The sequence below is a fragment of the Bos indicus x Bos taurus genome, chromosome 10 (genome assembly GCF_003369695.1).
Source record: "Bos indicus x Bos taurus breed Angus x Brahman F1 hybrid chromosome 10, Bos_hybrid_MaternalHap_v2.0, whole genome shotgun sequence".
Lineage (NCBI taxonomy): Eukaryota > Metazoa > Chordata > Mammalia > Artiodactyla > Bovidae > Bos > Bos indicus x Bos taurus.
In genome coordinates this window covers 14,015,531-14,036,477 of record NC_040085.1, presented here as the reverse complement: position 1 = coordinate 14,036,477, position 20,947 = coordinate 14,015,531, and the positions used below count along the sequence as shown (strand labels likewise).

General features: G+C 38.4%; 1 protein-coding gene across 3 annotated transcripts in view; it reads left to right on the top strand.

The window, feature by feature from the left end:
* NPTN (neuroplastin) overlaps nt 1–20,947 on the top strand; it is a 64,388-nt gene that overhangs the window by 11,195 nt on the left and 32,246 nt on the right. For 2 of the 3 annotated variants that reach the window (XM_027553170.1, XM_027553169.1), the window contains exon 2: nt 20,510–20,857. The exons of the other annotated variant lie outside the window; for it this stretch is intronic. In XM_027553170.1, the coding sequence (XP_027408971.1) occupies nt 20,510–20,857 (348 nt within the window). The remainder of the gene's footprint in view (nt 1–20,509; nt 20,858–20,947) is intronic. 3 annotated transcript variants of the gene reach the window in all.

Here is a 20,947-nt window from a genome sequence, read left to right as displayed (position 1 = left end):
CTTGGAACATATTTGCTTTCTTGTCTTGGAAGAAGAAAAGAAATGAATGAAGATATGACTGCCCACACCCTTTTCTTCTTAGTGGGTTCAGAATAATTTTTAACTTGCTTAATTATAACCACCTGATTTAGAGAATCAGGGAAAGTGTATGTGGGATGTAATTTCTTCATAGTTTAATTTCAGTACTAAGAAAAAAAATCATGGTTTCATGAGCTTTATTATAAAGTCTTTTGATTGGAGGTGTGTTGCTGTGTATCATTCAGTATAAGAGATCTACTTCCTGTCCTTTTGTTGTGGACTTGGATGAGGTGGCTGTAAGAATGGTAAGAATTGAACAGTGTACTCCAGGGTTAATGGTATTAAGTATTAAGTAGTATAAAGATCATCATAACTATTCTTATACATATTTATTTGAAATATATTTAAGGTAGTTTAACAAAGTATTAAAAATAATTCATGGTTTTATGAAACTAGAACATTAGTATATTTTAAATTTGATGCCTAAACTGAGTTGGAAACCATAGTACTGGGTAAGTAAATTGATAATCTGAACATTAGTATATTTTAAATTTGATACCTAAACTGAGTTGGAGACCATAGTACTAGGTAAGTAAATTGATAATCTGTCACTGTTATAAACGTGAAATGTAAATAAAACCTATTAGATCGCCTTCTGGGACAGTGTAGTTGAATGGAAAAAGGTGCTCAATTTGGCAGTAGCTCTGGATTCTACTTCTGTTTAAGTTCCTGTGGTTTCTCTTTTTAAAATTAGTGTAATACTTAATCTGTAGGGGTTTTATGAGATGAGATAGTAATATATGGAAAATGCTTTATAAACTGCTGTACTGTAGCGAGTCATGTAGGGATAGTTTTGAATTATAAGGCTGGTACTTTTAAGTTGTTTACTTTTAATATGCTAACTACAACTCTTGTAGTTTCATAGCAAAGTGAAGAGGAAAATAAAGTTCTAGTGAAAAGGGCCAGATTATTTCAGGCTTGGTTATGACTCTTATCATACCATAAAATATGTGTTTTTAGATGATGGTTACCAGACTAGCCTTTTCACTGAATTATCCCCCTCTACTAGGGAAGGTCGATATTGAATTTCTTATAATCCTTGATAAACTTCCCAGGTGGTGCAGTGGTTAAGAATCCTGCCAGTGCAGTAGATGCAAGAGACACAGGTTTGATCTTTGAGTCAGGAAGATCCCCTGGAGTAGGAAATGGCAACTCACTCTTATATTCTGGCCTGGAAATTTTCCATGGACAGAGGAACCTGGCAGGCTACAGTCCTTGTGGTTGCAAAAAGTTGGACATGACTGAGTGACTAAGCATAGAGCAGCCATCCTCACTTTACATAGTAACTTCATTCCCCGAAAATTAATAATGAAAACCATGCAAGAATACTTTGTGGTGTATTTAGAAAAGAGTTAGATTCTAGGCCCAGACTGTGTTCATCTTGAGTAACATTTGAAAGTTGTGTAGAAAGAGGGACAGTTCTTTGTTGTACAAGACACTTTGTGGGATATCGAAGATCCCTGGTCCCAGGCTGTTAATGATATCCAAATTATTGTGTTAACCAAAAGTACACTTAAAACTTTACATGCTTTGTAAAAGTCAGAGCAGCTTCAGTTGAGAACATTTCCATTTTGTGCCTGCACTTAAGTATCCTCTGATAATGGGTTATAGTGCCTAGTTCCTGAGACAACCTCTGGTCAAAACCACACCTCTTCTAGGAATGGAAAGGCAAGGAGAGCAGCTGTTGCCTTGTTTTTATTGTCTTTGTTGACATGTATTAAAGCAGGGATGCAAACTTGTTTACCATAGGAGCTAGGCAAGTACTATTTGCTAAAGTGGAGAATATGATAGATGCTTTGACTGAATACTGGACTTTTAAAAAGTACTGTGCGGGTCCTACAGTGTAGAACATGGAACTCTGCTCAATGTTATGTGGCAACCTGGATGGGAGGGGAGTTTAGGGGAGAATGGATACATACATATGTATGAACATGAACTCTGGTAAAGTCCGGGAGATGGTGAGGAACAGGGACACCTGGCTTGCTGCAGTCCATGGGGTTGCAAACAGTCGGGCAAAACTTAGTGACTGAACAACAGCATATGTATGGCTTAGTGGCTTTGCAGTTCACCTAAAACTATTACAGCGTTGTTAATCGGCTATACCCCAATACAAAATAAGTTTCTTTAAAAAAAATACTGTGCTGGTCAAATAAGACTGTCAGTGGCCCCCTGTTTTGTGTCCTCTTCACCAAAGAATTATGTTACAGATTTTGAAGCCTAAGAGATTGGATTGGAGTCTTGATTTTTGCTAAGTCTCTTACTCTGTTTCCTCATCTGTTTATTTGGAATAATAAACATCTCACAGGTTAGAATGAAAGGCATGCATAAATCAACTAGCATGGTAGCTGACACAGAATGTGCTTGATAAGATTTATTGTCACTAATAGCCTTCAGTTATCTTGGTTTACTTTTTTAAATTTTATTTTTAATTGAAAGATAATTGCTTTACATTGTTGGTTTCTGCCATACAACAGTGTGAATCAGCCATAGTATACATATGTCCCTTCCCTCTTGAGCCTCCCTCCTACCCCGCCACCCAACCTCCCCTTTCTAGATTGTCACAGAGTATCAGGTTGAGCTCCCTGTGTTATACAGCAACTTCCCATTAGCTATCTATTTTACATATGATTGGGCTTCCCTGGTGGCTCAGCTGGTTAAGAATCTGCCTGCAATGCAGGAGACCTGGGTTCGATCCCTGGGTTGGGAAGGGCTCCTGGAGAAGGGAAGGGCTATTCCAGTACTGGAATATTCCAATATTCTGGCCTGGAGAATTCCATGAACTGTATAGTCCATGGGGCCACAAAGAGTTGGACACAACTGAGCGACTTTCACTTCACTTACATGTGATAGTGTATATGTTTCAATGACACTCTCTCAATTTGTCCCACCCTCTCCTTCCCCTGCTGTGTCCACTAGGACGTCGACTAGATGTCCATCGACAAATGAATGGATAAAGAAGTTGTAGTAATATATATAATGGAATATTACTCAGCCATAAAAAGGAACACATTTGAGTCAGCTCTAGTGAGTTGGATGTTACAGAGCCTGTTACATAGAGTGAAGTAAGTCAGAAAGAGAAAAACAAATAAATATTAATGTATATATAATGGAATCTTGCTTTACTTTTTAACCTGTTTGAAAGCTAGCTATACTTACAGTGAAATGGTTAAGAAATTTGAAATCTCTAATATGGGGGATATTAGACTTCTTACTTTCAATAGAAACAGGGAAGTAATTAAAATGAAATTTTTAGGTTAATACACAACTTACCTACCACTTAAGGTATTTGGAGCCTGATGATTTTAAGCTGTTTGGAGCCTGATGCTTATAACACTATAAACATGCAGATTCCAAACTATTTCAGTAGATTAGCCTCCTTAGTCTTTCAAGTTAGCTTTCAATCTTAGCAGAGCAATGATCTTTATTTAGCATGATATTTGTTTTTGAAGTAATGTTGGAGCAGGTAATTTTGATAGTATTGCAGTACCTTATTGCACCTTCAAAATTAGATTATGCCATAGAAGTGACATACTTTTATATTTGTTGCTTGAGCTAGAAATTTAGCAACATGATTTTTACTAGGAAACTGATTTATGATTTTCTTTCATTTGCCCAGTAAATGTCTTGAAAGCTCTACATTTTCTTGGTTCGTGTAAAAAACCTTTAGAGGCATATACATCTTGTTGTATATCTTGTTTTCATACTTTAGCAGCAGAAATTTTTTAAACTTTTATTTTTCTTCAGTAATTAACACAGTAACCTAAATGATTAAAGCAACACTTATGCTTTATTTCCTTGTTCCTGTTTTTCTTACTTCTGTTGTTCATCTTTGTTTTCCTCCACAATATTATTTTGAGCCTTATGTTATAATGATAAGTATGTATTATTTTTTATAAGTCCCCCTCTCCCTGCTTGGCAACCCACTCCAGTATGCTTGCCTGGAGAATTCCATGGACAGAGGAGCCTGGCAGGCTACAGTCCATAGGGTTTCAAAGAGTCAGACAGGACAGAGCAACTAGTACACACATCTTAACTTTAGTGTTTTCTACCCACCTCTACTTGGTCCTGTCCTTTCTGGTATTTTCAGTTGTTTCTAGATAAACATTTGGCACTTTTAAACTCTTTGTCCTGTTTTATTTGAATCCCTTTGAGACAGAGGGGTAGCAAATTCTGTTATACTTGTAATACACAAAATTTTGTTTACCTGACTGATATTTTGAACTGATACGTTTGCATACTGACTTCTGGGTATTTTTGCTTTTCCTAGTAGATGTTTACTGAGATTTTTCTAACATGCTTTTTTAATCCCCACAGGGTTGTATAAAGTCCATATTTTTCAGAAACAGTTTAGGTAGTCTTTGAGGCCAGTTACAAAGGAAATTAATTCCTGAAGGAACTGGGGACATCAAGGCAGAAGGAACTTCAGACAGGCAGCTGTTAATGAATATTGATTGTAACCTGTGAGGTACTTGCTGTGGGCTGGTAAATTTTAGTGCTTCCCTGCAAGACTGCCTCTTAACTGTGGAGTGCACATGAAACATTCTGAAATGTCTGCCCATGGAGCATATAATTTGCTACTCAGTGGCAGGTAGACATTAAAATTCAATTATGGGTTGGGGGTAGTGTTAGGGGTAATCAGATTTTACAGCTGTAGGATGAAAAGGTAAATTTTGATGTGCATTAAAGGAAAAAAAAATTAGAGTATACAGAGAAGTAAATGAAAATTGCTCAGAAATAGACAGAAGTATGAGCTTGCTGGCATTTGTATTTCAGTAACAGGTACGTATATTTTACCAGCTGTTTAAAGTCAGAATGGGAAAGGATTTGAGTGGAACATGTTTTCAGTAGTGTCTTAAGAGTGTCACCTTACCATTCTGCAGTACTAGCCATTGCCTCTGAAAAAGCTCAAGAAGTGTATCGTCTTAAACTCTCAAAATACACCATTGGAAAAACCTGACAGGCCTAGTAGTACCAGGTGAACCTACAGTAACCAGATATATAAGCTTGTGAGCTATCTCTGCCTAAAAGGTAATGAAGTTTTCATCAGGTTGAAGATTCAAAGAATAAATATAGCTAACTACAGGAGGCAGTATTAGAGGCAGAGAGGCTGACTCTTCCTACCTTGAATAGTGATTAAATAACTTTTTGACATGGAATTATTTAACTTAAAATTTTGAAAAAGGAAAGTTACTGGAAAATTAGGAAAGGACTTGCTTAACATAATTTCAAATAATGCTTAGGTATTATAGGTAAAATATTAAAGTTCTCCCTTTCACCCTTGATGCCCATTCCTCAGGATAAGCGCTGTTAGTAGTTGGTTGTGTTTCTTTTCAAAGCTTGTCCTATAAAGACTTGAACATTTATAGGCTGTAGTGCTTTGTTGTCACTGTTTAGTCACTAAATTGTGTCCATCTCTTTGCGACCCCATGGACTGTAGCCCACCAGGCTCTTCTGTCCATGGGATTTCCCAGGCAAGAATACTGGAGTGGATTGCCATGCACTCTTCCAGGGGATCTTTCTGACCCAGGGATCCAGCCCCGGTCTCCTGCATTGCAGGCAAATTCTTCACCACTGAACCACCTGGGAAGCCCCTGTATTAATTATGTTATAATTCATTTTGATATTTATAGCCTTCATTTTTTAAGTATAGTAATTGGAGTGACAGATCCTTTCATTTATATTAGTGTATGGAGCCTCTAGGATACATCTGTTGTTATTGTCACTGAAGGGAATTATGTTGATGATGACTGAATTCTTGATAAGAAATTGGCTCACTGAGAGGACCTTTCTCATTCCAAACAAGGAAAAGCTTCATTAAATGGAAAAAGAAGAATATATTGCTGTATTTTTATACTCAGTCATTTTTTTTTGGTGGAAATCTTAAAAGTTTATACATTTACTATTTGGCATGTAAATAATTCCTGGGACAACTCTGCTAATTTTTAATGGAAGTGTACTGTATACAGTTTTGCTATCCCTTTTCAAGAGAAGCATACTGCCTGTGTTTGGGGCAGTAGGTTAGTAATATAACCTGATCCTTCCCCTCATTGTGGAGGTGGAGGTAGTACCTAATTGTGGAGTTATGAGATAATGAAGACCTGAAACAAAATGATAAGAGTATAATTAAGTAATTATGAGAGAATAGTTTGGGGTTGTTGACTGAACATTGGGATTTCCAGAGGAATTGAGGAGGGAGCAGATTTTAGTATATAGAACATTTGTGAACAGGAATCAAGAATTTTGGATTCTAGTAAGGGTTTTCAGCTACATTCTAAGCCTCTTTGGACTATGATATCTAAGTGTTAGATTGGGGTGAGAATTAGCTTTAGGAATTTTCAAACAGTAGCAAGTTTTTTTCTTTAAAAAGTAGAATCTTAAGTTTTAATTAGATAAATGTAGAGCTGTTTGGGGGAGAAGGAATCCACTAACTGTTCCAAAGAATCCTTAGGGCCCGAGGAGCTGGCTTTTAAAATTATTGAAATATATGACCCCTTTGTAGACCTACTTCTGAAGTTTTTGCACAAGGATGTTTCTTACCTTTGATTTACAGTCTGCTTGGGCATTCTTGGTATCTGTGGATACTTTGCAAAGTAGACGATTGAAATATTTTTACTAATACATGTGTCCACAGTTGAAATAAGACCAAAAGAAAGGATGATCCTTTTAAGACAGTCTTATTATTAGACAGCACAGCATAATCATCCTATGCAAAGTGTACTTGGTAAAATAATTTTTATTGCAAGGTTTGTAAGCTGCTTTGTGAGAAAGAGCTACCTGTCATTTGTCCTGAGTTTTGAAATCCAAATTCAAATAGGAGAATACAGAGGTGTGCTGTTGAGACTCTGCTTGGAAAAGGATTGAAAGTGCTATTCCTTTTCATCCCTTAGTGGGAAGAAAATCTTAGGGGTAGCAACCACCTTGAAGATCTGCCAGTAAGAACTGGAGGTCTACCACTAAGTTCCAGTTTACTATTTAGGAGTGCCAGCTTAAAACAATAAGTCACAGGATGTCAAATACTTTTTAAGCTCACAGGCCCACACAATTTCCACAGAGATAACATAATTGGAGATGGCTGTGTAGTGATAAAAGCCTGAACTGGTAATGTCGATGAGAAAGAAGTAGAACATACCATGTGATGGTCATTCTAAGATAAAATGTTTTTGAATTAAATAATGTATGTAGGATGTTAGTTCTAATTGTTCATAGTAAACAAAACATTTCTATTAATGATAGTTTAATATAGTGTTTTGAACTCTGGAATTGTAACTGCCAGAGTATGCATCCTGCCTCTGCACATCTGTAGAATGACAGTACAATCTTAAGGGGTAGTGAATTAAATTGTATGATATACTTTGCCCGGTGCCTGACATATGTGAACATCAGTAAAGCTTAGCTCCTGGTATAATAATTTGGTTTCAGAGATGTTCAGTTATGCGTTTAGTAATCTATTTTGAGTGTTCTTAAAACAGAAAAAAGAATAGTTAGAAAATGTCCTACTCCCTGCCCCTTCCCCACAGATGTTTTTCTTAAAGGTTATCATTTCAAAGAAGGAGATTTCTAGGCTGTTTTTGATTCTAGAAGAAGAACTTCCTTTTTAGAATTGATGATAGGCAGCATCATTACCTAATTTGAAAAAGAATACGAAAGTTGCAGTCTAACTGTAAAGTAAAATCTCAAATCAGAAATCTTTTACACTCAATTTTTATTTCCTTGCCTACTAGGATTAAAAGATCTTTGATTGTAACTGACTATATTACCTAACATGTTGGGATGTAACTCAAAGATTGACTCAATGGACATGAGTTTGAGTAAACTCAGGGGGATAGTGAAGGACAGAGAAGCCTGGTGTGCTATAGTTAATGGGGTCATAAAGAGTTAGACACGACTTAGCAACTGAACAACAACAAAAAATGAGGATTAATGGATGTATAGCAAAAAAACAAACTGACATAGGGATTTTTTTTTTTTTTCTAATAAGAAACTTGTAGGGACTCTGATAAATTCAAATATGCCATAGCCTGGTCTCCTAGAATTTATAATTCTGTTGATACTCAGAAAAATGGCTCTGATATGAAAAACTCTGCTAATCTAAGAAAGACGGTTTCATTTATTTTACTGTTCATTAACGTAATTACTAGTACATTTTAAGTTGTTAATAGGTTGAAATTTAATGAAAGAATTTTAAGGTTAATTCTTGATGAGTGAGAATTGCGTTTCTCACCATTCATTTAACAAATATTATTGAGTGTAATATGTACAGCAAGGTATTGTGGGGATACAAAATTAGAGACATTCTGTGCCATTGTTGAAGTGGAGAATCTCTTGATCGCTTGCCTGTGTTGCTGTCCTTATTTTCCAAAATCATATCTGGTTAATAGTTGCAGAAATATTGAAGCGGACCAGATGGCAGGAAAAAGAACGTAAACATTGCTTCAGTTCAGTTCAGTCGCTCAGTCGTGTCCGACTCTTTGCGACCCCATGAACTGCAGCACACCAGGCCTCCCTGTCCGTCACCAACTCCTGGAGTTCACTCAAACTCAGTCCATCGAGTCGGTGATGCTTGGACTCATATAAATTTTGCCACCGTCACAATTTAAGTAATGGGAAAGTTGCAGTTTCAACATATTGTTAATATGGTCCATAGTTAAAGGAGTAAAATTTGTCTGTTTTCATAAATCCTTGTAAAAAAATGTGAAAATAAAACTCAGTGTAGTTCTATTGAGTATCCTCAAATTTTTAAATTTAGGGACCACTGGGGCCCAGAGTGGGGAAGGAAATTTCCCATTCTGTGCCATTGTTGAAGTAAAGAAACTCTTGCTTGTGTGTTACAGTCCTTATTTTCCAAAATCATATCTGGTTAATAATTAAACATTGAGGAGGACTAGAAGGCAGGAAAAAGGACATAAACATCACAAACTTAATGAACTTTTATCACAGCGTTAAATAGGAACTATAATTCTCGGTTTTTTCTTTTCCTCTGGAATCACTTGGTCTGTGGCATATTGGCTTTGTTTCATTTCAGTCTCTGCTGCAGAGTGCAGGGTGAGAGTTGGTTTAGTCTTGGGCTTTAGGCTGAGATTCTGTACGTTTTCCTTTTTTAAAAGTTGAAAAAATTCGGTTGGGATTAAGTGTTAGCTTTTTCAGAAGAAAAACATATCCCAAGATAATCTTTGGAACCAGATAGGTGCTATTTTTATGAAAGGTTAAGGATTCTTTGTTAAGGCTAATAGCATTACATAGTCTACTCAAGTAAAGTCTAATGCTGCTGTGGGAGCTTCTGGCATGGATACTGTGTCAGAATCTGAGTCCCTGACAGCAGAACCATGAAAAGACCCTTCTTGTTAATCTTCCAAAGCAGAATAATAAATTATTTACGTGAGGTTATGAAGTATTGTCCAGATAACAGGAAGGGATTAATTCCTATTTTGGTGTATTTTATCCTAGTAAAAGTACATTACATTAAGTGGTGAATCATTGGAAAGAACTGTTCTGTAGAAAGTTCCATCCTCAGTTCCTTTTTCATCCTCTGAGTGATCTTATCTCTTTCCATGGCTCAACTTCCTCCTAAGCTGCTAATTCCCAAGTGTGTATTTCTAGCCTCTGATTCTCTCCTGAATACCAGATGCATGTATATGTTTTTTATTATAATATCTGAACATCTCACCAGCATAGCCCATCCTGTATGTGCCTCCAAAGCCAACTCTCAGCTTGCCTTCCTTTATTCCATTTATAGTATCACTCTCCACACCACAGTCAGTAGTTTCAGTTAATTCTATCCTGTAAACATATCTTACATCCATCATCTTCTCACCATTTCTACAGCTTCTCTAAACTAGTTCAGACTCATTTTTCATTTGGATTAGTGAATGAGTTTCCTAACTCCTTTCCCAGTTTGGATCCATTCGGCATACAGCCACCAGTCAGATCTGTCATATCACTTATTCTGTTGAAAGAAGTCCAAGCTCTTAGCCTGTAGGATGCTTGTCACTTTCCCTAAATTGTGGGGTCTTGAGGCTATAGATATCTTATTTTTATGAGTAGCATGAACATTTGACAAGTGCTTGGCATGTAAAATCACTCAAAAAATCTTGAATTTTTTTTAGCTTTGTTTAGAACTAATTATTTCTGCCACTTCTCAATACTGTATTCAAAACTATTTCCTTTTGGCTAGAGCAAGGCCATGTCCCCCAGCTGACAAGGCTACATTCAGATTTTATGCCTGAGGTTTCTATGCATATATCAGCCCTCTCCCCTCAGTAAAATTAGTAACTTCTTTTATGATTTTGTTGTCTTTCATATGTCTTTTATAAAAGTGGCCATTGCCAATTGTATTGTAATTGTTTTTCTGTCTCATGTTTTACAAAATTGAGTCCCTTTAGGAACAAGGTTTATTTTAGTTGTCCCTGTGTACAGTCCTTGCTAAGTAAGCCCTCAGTAACTTTCTCTCAGCTTACAGATAAGTTGAACAAATATTAGATAAAAGTCATTATTATGAAGTCACAGTGAGTGGCACCTTTTCACATTCCTTCTTTTGGTTATGAATCAGACTCATCACTAGGAGAGTCTTTATATGGTTTCAGAAACATCTGTGTGGTTCCTTTGCCCCTATTTTCTTATATCTGAAAAAGCTAAAAATCTAGCAGTTTCAGACTCTCTAAGACAGTAGTTGTTGATGTGTGGTCTGCGAATCAGCAATACCAGCATCATCTGAGAACTTGTTACAAATGCCTGTTCCTAAGCCCCTTTCCAGATCTACTGAATCAGAATTTCCAGGGATGGGGCACAGCAATCTGTGTTTTAACAGGTAATTCTGATGGCATGATAGTTTAAAAAATCACTGCTCTAGGATATTGCCATCTAAAGAAAGTGTTGCCTTTAATATATAATAACAAAGTTCCCAGTGTGATTTCCACTATAAACTGTCTATACTTTGGAAGTAATTCATCATCTGGGAAGACTGTAACTGACTGTATTACCTAACATCTTGGGATGTGATTCAAAGATTGAATTTTCCTGTGTGCAAAGTGTTTGATTCTGGCTTCTGGGAATGGCTATTTAAAAGAAGGTAAGAGAGGGACTTTTTACCTCTTCAGTCAAAATATCTTTTAGATTAAATTCACACTATCAGCTCCAACTACTTGTGTTTGCTGTCATTCTCATGGGCTATATGAGGATGAAAGAATGAGATAAATAGTATTATCCTCTGGAAGAATGTGCCGAATTGTGTTATTTTTAATATTTAAATCCCGGTTGTTGGATACGTTGTCAGGGACAAGAAAGTGAGCTCATTATCAAAAATTATATTGAATCTGTGATGGTGCTATGCATCCTCAGTCGTGTCTCACTCTTTTAAGACCTCCTGGACTGTAACCCACCAGGCTCCTCTGTCCATGGGATTTCCTAGGCAAGAATACTGGAGTGGCATTTTCTTCTCCAGGGGATCTTCCCCACCCAGGGATTGAACCGGTGTCTCCTGCATTGACAGGCAGATACTTTTACCACTGTGCCACCTGGGAAGAAAAAACTAGTAAACTAAAAGAAAAATAAATTGTGTTATCTTTACTTAATTACTTTGTCTGCAAATTTCACTTGTCTAATACAGAAATTTGCAAAGAAAGTAATTAGTGGAGATTACTAATTGCCCATGGCTTTTTGTGGTATAAGTAAGGATCACATAATGTATTTTTCTCTTAGTTTTACTAGTTTGTTTTTGTTTTTGGCAGTGGCTACAAGTCTTGTGGGATCTTAGTTCCTTGACCAGATATTGAAATCTTAGCAGTGAAAGCATGGAGTCCTAACCACTAGACTGTCAGGGAATTCCCCTCCACTCCCTCCTTGCTTTTGAGAACGGTTTATTTAACTGCAGTATTCGACCTTTCCAGAATATTGTTTTCATTTTGTCGTTAATAAATCCTAAATGAAGGGTCAGTTGAGGCATACTCTTCAAATACTCTGTTTCTGTGTCTCTTCTCCAAAAACATTGTTTCTGGCTTCAAAGTTCCATTTGGGTGTGTTTCTACTGGCCCACAGGTAGTTTTCACCATCTCTTGGGATAAGAGCTTTTGTTAGTGTTTGCTTAAATATGTAAGTAAGGGTTTCATTGTTTGAAACCAGACCTTTCATTAAGAATGTTTTTTGAGATACTGCTGGTTTGTATGCATTGTCTGTTTCCTTTGGATGAAACATCTGTGGTTTTTAATGGCTAGCAAAACTAGCTTTTTTCCTTTGTGTATTAACAGTTTGAGTACTGTTTGTAGAGTTAAAAAGTAGATTTTCTGCAGTTCCTGAAAAGATGAGCTTGACAGCAGTTTGTGGCTACTGAATTTTTCCCCCTTGGACACATCCTTAGTTGAAAACTAAGGTTATGGTCATTTTGATGTCACAGTCCAAATGGGTCCTTATCTATATTTAACTTCACTTTCTTTGCTCAAGATTAAGTTAAAATGCCTCTTTCCTCCCTGATGTGAGGAAGAAGTGTTGTTAGTCTCAAGGACTGTCTATAACAATGAAGCTGTTTACTACATTGTTAGTAAAGGCATTAGACTCAGTGGCTAAAATTTTATGATAGATAGCCTATAAGCAGAGTTTTCAATTTCTTATTGCCCATTTGAGGATATTCTGGGACATAGGTGAGTGTTACTGAGCCCCTTGCTGGAGCATGTTAGATATGCATGAAGAAATGCAGGAGGGGTGAGTTCTGAGCTGATTGTTCTCTCTGCTGTCAAAAATTTCCAGTCCTTCTTATTTCTTAGATTTGGTGTCAAGTTCTGTTTTTATAAGACCCTCTTTTTTTTTAAACTAGTATTCTAATTTTTAAAAATTTAATGCTGCAGTCTTACTTTATTTAATGCCCCTTTCTATTTAAAACATGTTGAAATTCTCTGGGTCATTGGTTTTCATACTTTTTTCATTTGGAAAATTGAAAAATTCAGAAAAAGTGTAATGAGCAACTCCCATTCCCCCTGGGTGAGTCTGAATTCTGTCCCCCCAACTTTTTCAACCCACAATGTTTTTGAGGTGCTTCAGTAATATCCAGAAATGATTTAGGTCAGCCTTTAAATTACAGAGTAGAATGCTTGCATAAAAGAGCCATCTTATATTATTATTACATTTTTAGCTCTATAGGTTACAAAGTAACTTTACTTACATTGTTCATATGAACCTCATCATGACCTTATGAAGAAGGTAGGAATTATTATCCCCATTTTTCAGATGAGGAGACTGAGTTTGAAGAAGTTGAAGAAACCAACCCAGATGTTGTAAACCATGGCATATATCCTTATAAGGTGAGCTCTCAATTTAAATAGAGAGACCCTTATCTCTCCACACATCCAGTAGCAAAATACAGTCAAAACTCAGTGTGCAACCTGGTGTCTGGGACATCTCTCCCTATATTATATGCAAATTTTTGTGTGTATTTTCTGGTAAGAGACAAGCCTGTGACTTTTTTTTTTTTAATCATTGTTGTTTAGTCGCTAAGTAATGTCTGATTCCCTGCGACCCCATGGACTGTGGCCCTCCAGACTCCTCTGTCCATGGGATTTCCCAGGCAAGAATACTGGAGTAGCTTGCCATTTCCTTTCTCTAGGATATCTTTCTGACTGAGGGATGTAACCCACGTCTCCTGCATTGCAGGCAGATTCTTTACTGCTGAGCCCCTAGGAAAGTCCCTTTTAATCATTCTATGCCTTCCTGTGTGTGTGTGTGTCACTGAGTTTTAGTCCCATGGACCTTGATAGGTCATGCTTGTTTAGCTTATGACAGGGAATTGACAGCAGGACTGAATGAAAATTTGTGTTGAATGAACATCAGTCATATTGAATGCCTATTTCTTGTCTATCCTAAAGTAACTTAACATTTGTAGAACCTACAGATCTCTTCCATATATGTCACATGTCTTTTACAACTACCTTAAGTGGCATCATTCCCACTTGAAGAAACTGCTCAAAGTTAAGAGAATTTAAGTTGTGGAGGTACTGACTCAAAAGCTGACTCTTCTTAGAAAAAAAAACCTGATATGATCAAAATCCTGTAACTACCATTTTATTTGACATTTTTGTGAATTTACAGTTTGGTCTGCCTGATATCCAGTATCTTTCCATATATCGTTGCCAAGCAGCTTAATTTATAATTAGTAGGCTAATTTACTTTTTGTTTTTTTAAAGGAGAATCTTGTACTGCCTCTTTTTATTCTCATTACTTTTGGGCTTTCCATATTGTTCACATTATCTTAGATTGAATGACTTGTAACTGTGTCATAACTGCTAATTCCCTGAGTCCACACTTCTGTTACCACTCCCCTTATTTTTAGTTTGCTCCGAGGATAGGAAGGAATGAAGAATACCCAACTTTTTCATTGCCTTCTGCAATTAATATTTCCATTCTGGTTCTTATTTTTAAGGTTAAAATTAATTTTTTGCGGTTTATTGATGAAGTTGGATTCTAAGTTGGAGCTCCTTTAAGAGAAAATTTCTACTTCCCAGACTGTTGTTGGAACAGTGCTGAAGGCTGCTGCATATGGCTTGTTCAGCATAATTTCTATGGAGACATAGAATAATGGCTAACATTATTGAGTGCTTACTAGGTGCCAGGTACTGTTTTAAGCTGTATGTCAATTTCAAGTAATCCTCACAATAACTCTTTGAGGTTGCTACTATTAGTCCAGCCTACAGATTAGGGAGAACCTCAGAGGTTAGGTCATTTGCCTAAGGTCATACAAGTGGTGACAACACTTCCAAGTAATCCAGATTTAGAGTTTGCTACTTTTATCCACTAAACTGCATAGTCTCCTATTTCTCAAAACAGAAGGCTGACTAAAATATGCCAAAACAGATTGTTTTAGCCATTTGGATGCTATAATTTCAGAATAAAGGATGGCCCTGGATTAGAAGCTGGTGAATGGAGAAGATCTTACTTTCTAAGCCTTTGTCATGACTCCCTGATAGAGGTAGCTGTGAAAGGAATAGGTGTGACTTTGGAAAATGCTTTGTAATTGTTGCTGTCTCTCACCTGCAGATCAGACTGGTCCATGAAATGAGACCCGTATACCTCCTTCCTGCTGTGGAGAATGAGGTTATCCCATTTTCATCCACTCTCAGGGCCTCAGGCCTGCCTTACACTTGGTTTTAACACACAGAATGAGTGCCTGTGGACTTAGGACCTATCTTTGGTGTTGAGGGATAGTGTGAAGGATTAAAATAAGCAGTAAGAACAGGCAGGCTTATTGCAGTTAAGAGTCACTTAGATTTGAAATACGATACCTATAACCAAAGCTAGATACCAGTCTGTCTTGCTCAGAGTCTGTCTGCTTTTTGGGGTGCATGGTATGAGTGAATGGGGGAAGGTGAGAGCAGCTCTCTTGTGTCCTTGGCTGTCATTTCCTCTTTATTATGAGGCACGAAGGAAAGAACAGCATGAGCCACCCACAGGGAATTAGTAGTGGAGAGGGGCTTGAAGGGAACAGCTGGTTTTTTTTTTTTTTTAAGAAAAAGGTGACAAAAACAGGCTAAATTTAAAGGCCCGGCCTTGGCAGTAGTCAGCTGAGAGAGGAATATAAGTGGGTCTTACTGTCTGTTCACTGATAGCCCTGGAGGAAAATGAGAATATTGGCTGTAAAAAAATCACTGATGGTCCCTCATGTATGGGGCTAGGATAGCATTTTTGCTTCCTTAGGGCATATGTAAAAGCAGTTTTCTTGGGATTGGGCTCAACTTGTTCCTCTGTGTTCCCTTCTTCTTCTCACCCTCTGCTACATATCTACACATTCAGTTTTCCCTGCCAGAGAGCTCCTCCTTTTCTCCGGCTGCTAGCCCCAGCTGTCATCTTCTCGTCCCATCCCCAGTTACAGTTTTACTTTAGGCTTTTCCTGGTTTTACTGTCTTCATTTTTTAATACTATGCCTGCCACCCTCCTCCACCCTCAGCTTCTAGTTCCTCCCTCCCACAAAGCTAGTGACCACTCTTTGGCTTCCCTCTTTATCATTATTGAACTGAAGGAACTGATATTAGTACTTTGTCAAACCTGTTTGAGTTCTGAGCCTAGTTACCTATTACAGTGGCTGGAGATGGTGGTGGAGAGGGGGCCAGAGGTTGTTTTTCTGAAATTAGGCTTTTTCCAAAATATTGGATGAGCTTTGACCTGGAAATCAAACAGATGCTTTTCCTGGTCTCCTGACTTTGAGCAGTGTGTGCTCTCATGTTGAGGGCATGTATTTGTTTGAAAGCCATTGGTAATGAAAGGCAGGGCAGTGAGTCACGCTGTGAGCTGCCTTGCCTCCTGCTGCTGCTGAGAGCTGGTTCTTCTCTTCTCCTGAATTGGAGCTAATTTTGGATGGATAATGAGGTAGATGGTTGCTAATAACTTTGCCTTGCCGTGATTCCACAGTACTGTATAGAGAGAGCATTGGTTTTGTTTTGTTTTGTTTTGTTTTTCCCTACTGCTAGGAGGAGAAATAGATTTGTTTTCATGATTTTTGATGAGTGTTCAGCTATCAAGGAATTCCCTACTTGTTTTATTTAGAGGCAGTGTGTTTTTTTTTGGAAAGAACGGTACACTAAAAGCTGAGGACCTCTGTTTTGATCCTCACTCCACTCAGGATTAGCTACCTAAGTGATCTTGATCAAATCATGAACCTATCTCTGCACTTGACCTATGAACCTTGTGAATTTATGTGAAGAAAATGAAATGTGATATGTGTGAAAGGACTTTGTAAGCTGTTTCATAAAATTTCAGGTGCTGCCTTTTAGTATTTTGGCCACTAACTACAACACTAGAGAAATGCCTTTAATGTCTTTTAAGCTCCTTCCTATGAAGCTAGGCTTCTTAAGAGCAGAGTGGTAGAATCATCAGAACTGTGGGGGAAGTCTTGCTTCTGAACCATCTTTTGTTTTCTCACTCTTCCCTACCCCTTCTCACCGTCGTCCCGTACCTCCCTCCCCCGCCCCCCGCTGTCCCCCACTCACTCACGTTCACATAATTGCTTCAGGATTTCTTTGATCCTTGTGCTGTTCTGTCTCCATTCTTTAATAGGATTATAATTTTAAGGAGGTAGTCATCATAGTGTGCTGCACATTCCAGTGGAGGAGTCTTGACTTTTCATACCCAGAATTAATTAATTATATTTAAGTGGTGACCAAAATATCTATAACTTTTCTGGCTCAGGGAGACACATTGACTGCAGTTGTGGTGTTAAGAGACCATACTTTGGCTTTGGACACACCTGAATTCCAGTCTACTCTTTCACTATTAGCTTGTAACTATGGGAAAAGTACTTAGCTTTTTTGGGCTTTGGTTTCCACATCTTCTAAGGGGATTATAATTGCATCTGTGCTATGTTGTGAAGATTAAATGAGATAATATAAAAGTGCTTAGCACATTGTCTAACACATAACACATACTTAAAAAATGTTATCTAATGATATACATGTCTAATAATAATAAAAAATAATAGCCTCAAAGAGCACAGATAGATGTCTGTTGTCATTGTTTTAAGGGATTTTTACTTTTGCTTTTAGATAAGTTTGCTTAAATATATATCATTGTTTTTGTTTAGCTGACTCTCTTGCAACCACATGTACTGTAGCCCTTCAGGCTCCTCTGTCCCTGGGATTTTCCAGTACTGGAGTGGGTTGCCACTCACTTCTCCAGGGGATCTTTCTGACCCAGGGATCAAACCCGTGTCTCCTGCATTGCAGGCAGATTCTCTGTCGCTGAGCCACCAGGGAAGCCCTGAATATATATAATATAATTTACTAGTCAATAATCAAGGAACATTATCGACTTGGTCCCCTTCCCTGTATACAAGTAGAAAACTAAATCAGATCAGCACTTCCTTAGAAGTAAGTCTTGTCCAGAAGTTGCAGTGTTGGTTTGAGTGACTTTCTTCGTTCTGGGCAGTGGAGAATTGTGTTCAGACTGTTTCTCCACTGTCTTTGAATTGTGGTGTCTTGGGATTTATGATTATTTTGAAATTGGATGGGTTCTTGGTGGTTCTGGACATACTTGCAGGTATTCCTTCTACATAGCATGGTCAATAAATTGAATAGGCTTAGATCTAAGCTTGTTTTGAAGTGCAATTCAGAAGAAGGGAGAAAAAAGACAGGAGAAATCCACTAACAACATATTTCTAGAGCATAATTAGGTACATTATCACATCATTCAAGTGGACATAAACTCCCCCAGTTCACAGAGAATGTGAGAATAAGAGCATTTGTGAATTCCACTTAATGATCAAGAGTATGATTAAAGGAGAATAATACTTTTTTCTGCTTTCTAGGGATTTACTGATAAACAGTTTTCTTTAGTGATTGAGCCAGTAGTAAAATGAATGAAAAGGTAGTGTGAAAGCTAAAGCATAGCTCCTTGGGTACCCTTTTTTTTTTTTTAATTTTATTTATTTATTTGGCTGCTCTTGGTCTTAGTTGTAGCATGTGGGATCTAGCTCCCTGACCAGGGATCGAACCTGGGCCCCCTGCACTGGGAGCTCAGAGTCTTAGCCACTGGACCACCAGGGAAGTCCCCTTGGGTACCCTTTTATGTGGAAGTGAGCTCAGCCTTTCATGCAGTGGCTTGGTGTCTTCTTTCCGGAATTCTGAAACTTCCCCTGCACTTGAGAATGATATATTTTTGGCTTCTTGGCACCTCATAACTAGTTCCTTTCAAGGAACTGATATCCGGTCTCAAAAGGTAGTTTAGGCATGTCATTTTGAAGGCAGAACAGTTAATCTGAGGCTATTAATGACTGCTTTCCTATCCTTCCCAGATTCTGAATCTTGTATCAGTTCAAAGACTAGTATGAATTTGGAGTTCTTGACCTCTAGTTGAGTAAGTGTAGTATTTCCCATAGGGTTCTGAGGTCCATTGTGTACAGTTTATCTCCAAAGGCAAATATGCTGTGGATATAAACAGAAAAATTTCCACTTAGCAACCTCCATGTTCAGCAATCCCATTATATCCTTGGCTTTTTGTCTATAGGGAAACTGTTCTATTTAATTCATACTTCTCCTCTGAAATGTTCTTAACCTGATGTTAGTAGATACTGGCTTTACTCTGCTCATTGCAGAGGATCTGGCTTGGGCCTAAGAGAAATTGCCCGGCGAATCAGAGTACCCTCTTTTAGCTTCTTGCCTGTACTTTAGATACTGAATTATTAGTACCTTTTAGCTTGAATTGGTAGAAATGCTGAATGGACCCTTGATGGAGTAAATGGGTGAGAGAGAGTATGCTTGCACTGTGATATGGACTCCATTCCAAGTTGTTCCAATAAGTCTGGATTTTTTTTTTTTTTTTGGCTCTCTCTTTGCCATTCTCACCTTATCTTATGCAAGTGTAACCTCAAATTATGGGCAAGTGAAAGCAGACATCAACTTTTAGTTCCTGTGCAATGCCTGGCAATGTTGGTGAGGCCTAGCCTTCACCGTAGAGTTTAGTTTAATACATCACTGTACAGTTTTCATTTTGAGCTGGCCTCTAGGAACCAGGCAGCTAAAGAATGTGAAGAGAGCCTGTCAGATGCCATGGATTTTTGTTGTTGTTGTTCTGGTTCGGTTTTTGTGTCATGATTATTTTTAAGACTGACTTTTCAGGAGATTTTTCTGGTTTATAAATTTATGGGATTGTGGAGGGAATAGTCCCTCCAGACACTGGCAATAAGTTGAGTTACTGTTGGTTCCACTCCTGAGCTGACCCTGATAGTAATTCTCACTCTGAAATACAGACTGTCTTGCTCTCCTGTACCAGAGGATTTGCTTTCAGATAGAGGCTGCTTCACAAACAACGGGGTTATTTGTTTGCCGTGGGCCCACGGAAGAAGAGGATGCGGGGAAAGTCTAACCTGAATTCAGGATAGGATCCTGCATGAGTGAGAAATTTGCTAGCCTTTCAGGTGAGATTTGGACTCTGACTCCCAAAAGAAGGTGTCAATAGGTCATTAACGCTTCTTGTTGTGACCCATAAAAGACATTGCATTTCTAACCAAGTGTTCACCCATCCAAAAGAGAGACCCTGACTTGGCATATAAACCTATTGCCAACTTCCAGTTATCTTTCATCACTTGCCTGAGTTTGAAAAGGTAATGGTTTGTGTTCTATGGAAAGAGACTTCCCTGAGACCTGAGGCTTTCTCATTCCTACTGGCTGGGCCCATTGCTAAAATGCTTTCCAGTGGGCTTGCTTCTGCCTGGCCAGCACCTGGGCTGCCCCAGCTTGTAATTAGCCTGCCTTTGCTTCATAAGCTTCTCAGGGTGGTTCTTCTTCTAAAGGCTTGTATGAAATGCTATTTACTGTCTCTTTATAGTTTAAAAATGAATTCTTTTTGTTCTTTGCAACTCATTTGCTTTTTTTCTTTTCTTTTCTTTAAATTACTATTAACACCTGTTGATTCTTCTTTTTTTCTGATTGGCCTGTCACTGCATTCCTGCTCCCCCTCCCTCTAGCTGGGTTTGTCAAGTCGCCCATGTCAGAAACTAAGCTCACTGGGGACGCCTTTGAGCTGTACTGTGACGTGGTCGGGAGCCCCACGCCAGAGATCCAGTGGTGGTACGCAGAAGTCAACCGGGCAGAGTCTTTCAGACAGCTGTGGGACGGTGCTCGGAAGCGCCGTGTCACCGTAAACACCGCCTACGGGGCAAACGGCGTGAGTGTGCTGAGAATAACCCGGCTCACCTTGGAGGACTCTGGGACTTACGAGTGCAGGGCCAGCAACGACCCCAAGAGGAATGACTTGAGGCAAAACCCTTCCATAACATGGATTCGAGCCCAGGCTACCATAAGCGTGCTTCAGAGTGAGTCCAGCACCCTACAGTAGTGGTACTGTAGTCACTAGAGGTGGCCCGCTGACCCTTCCCTCTGCTTCCTTCCCCTCTTCCCCAGTA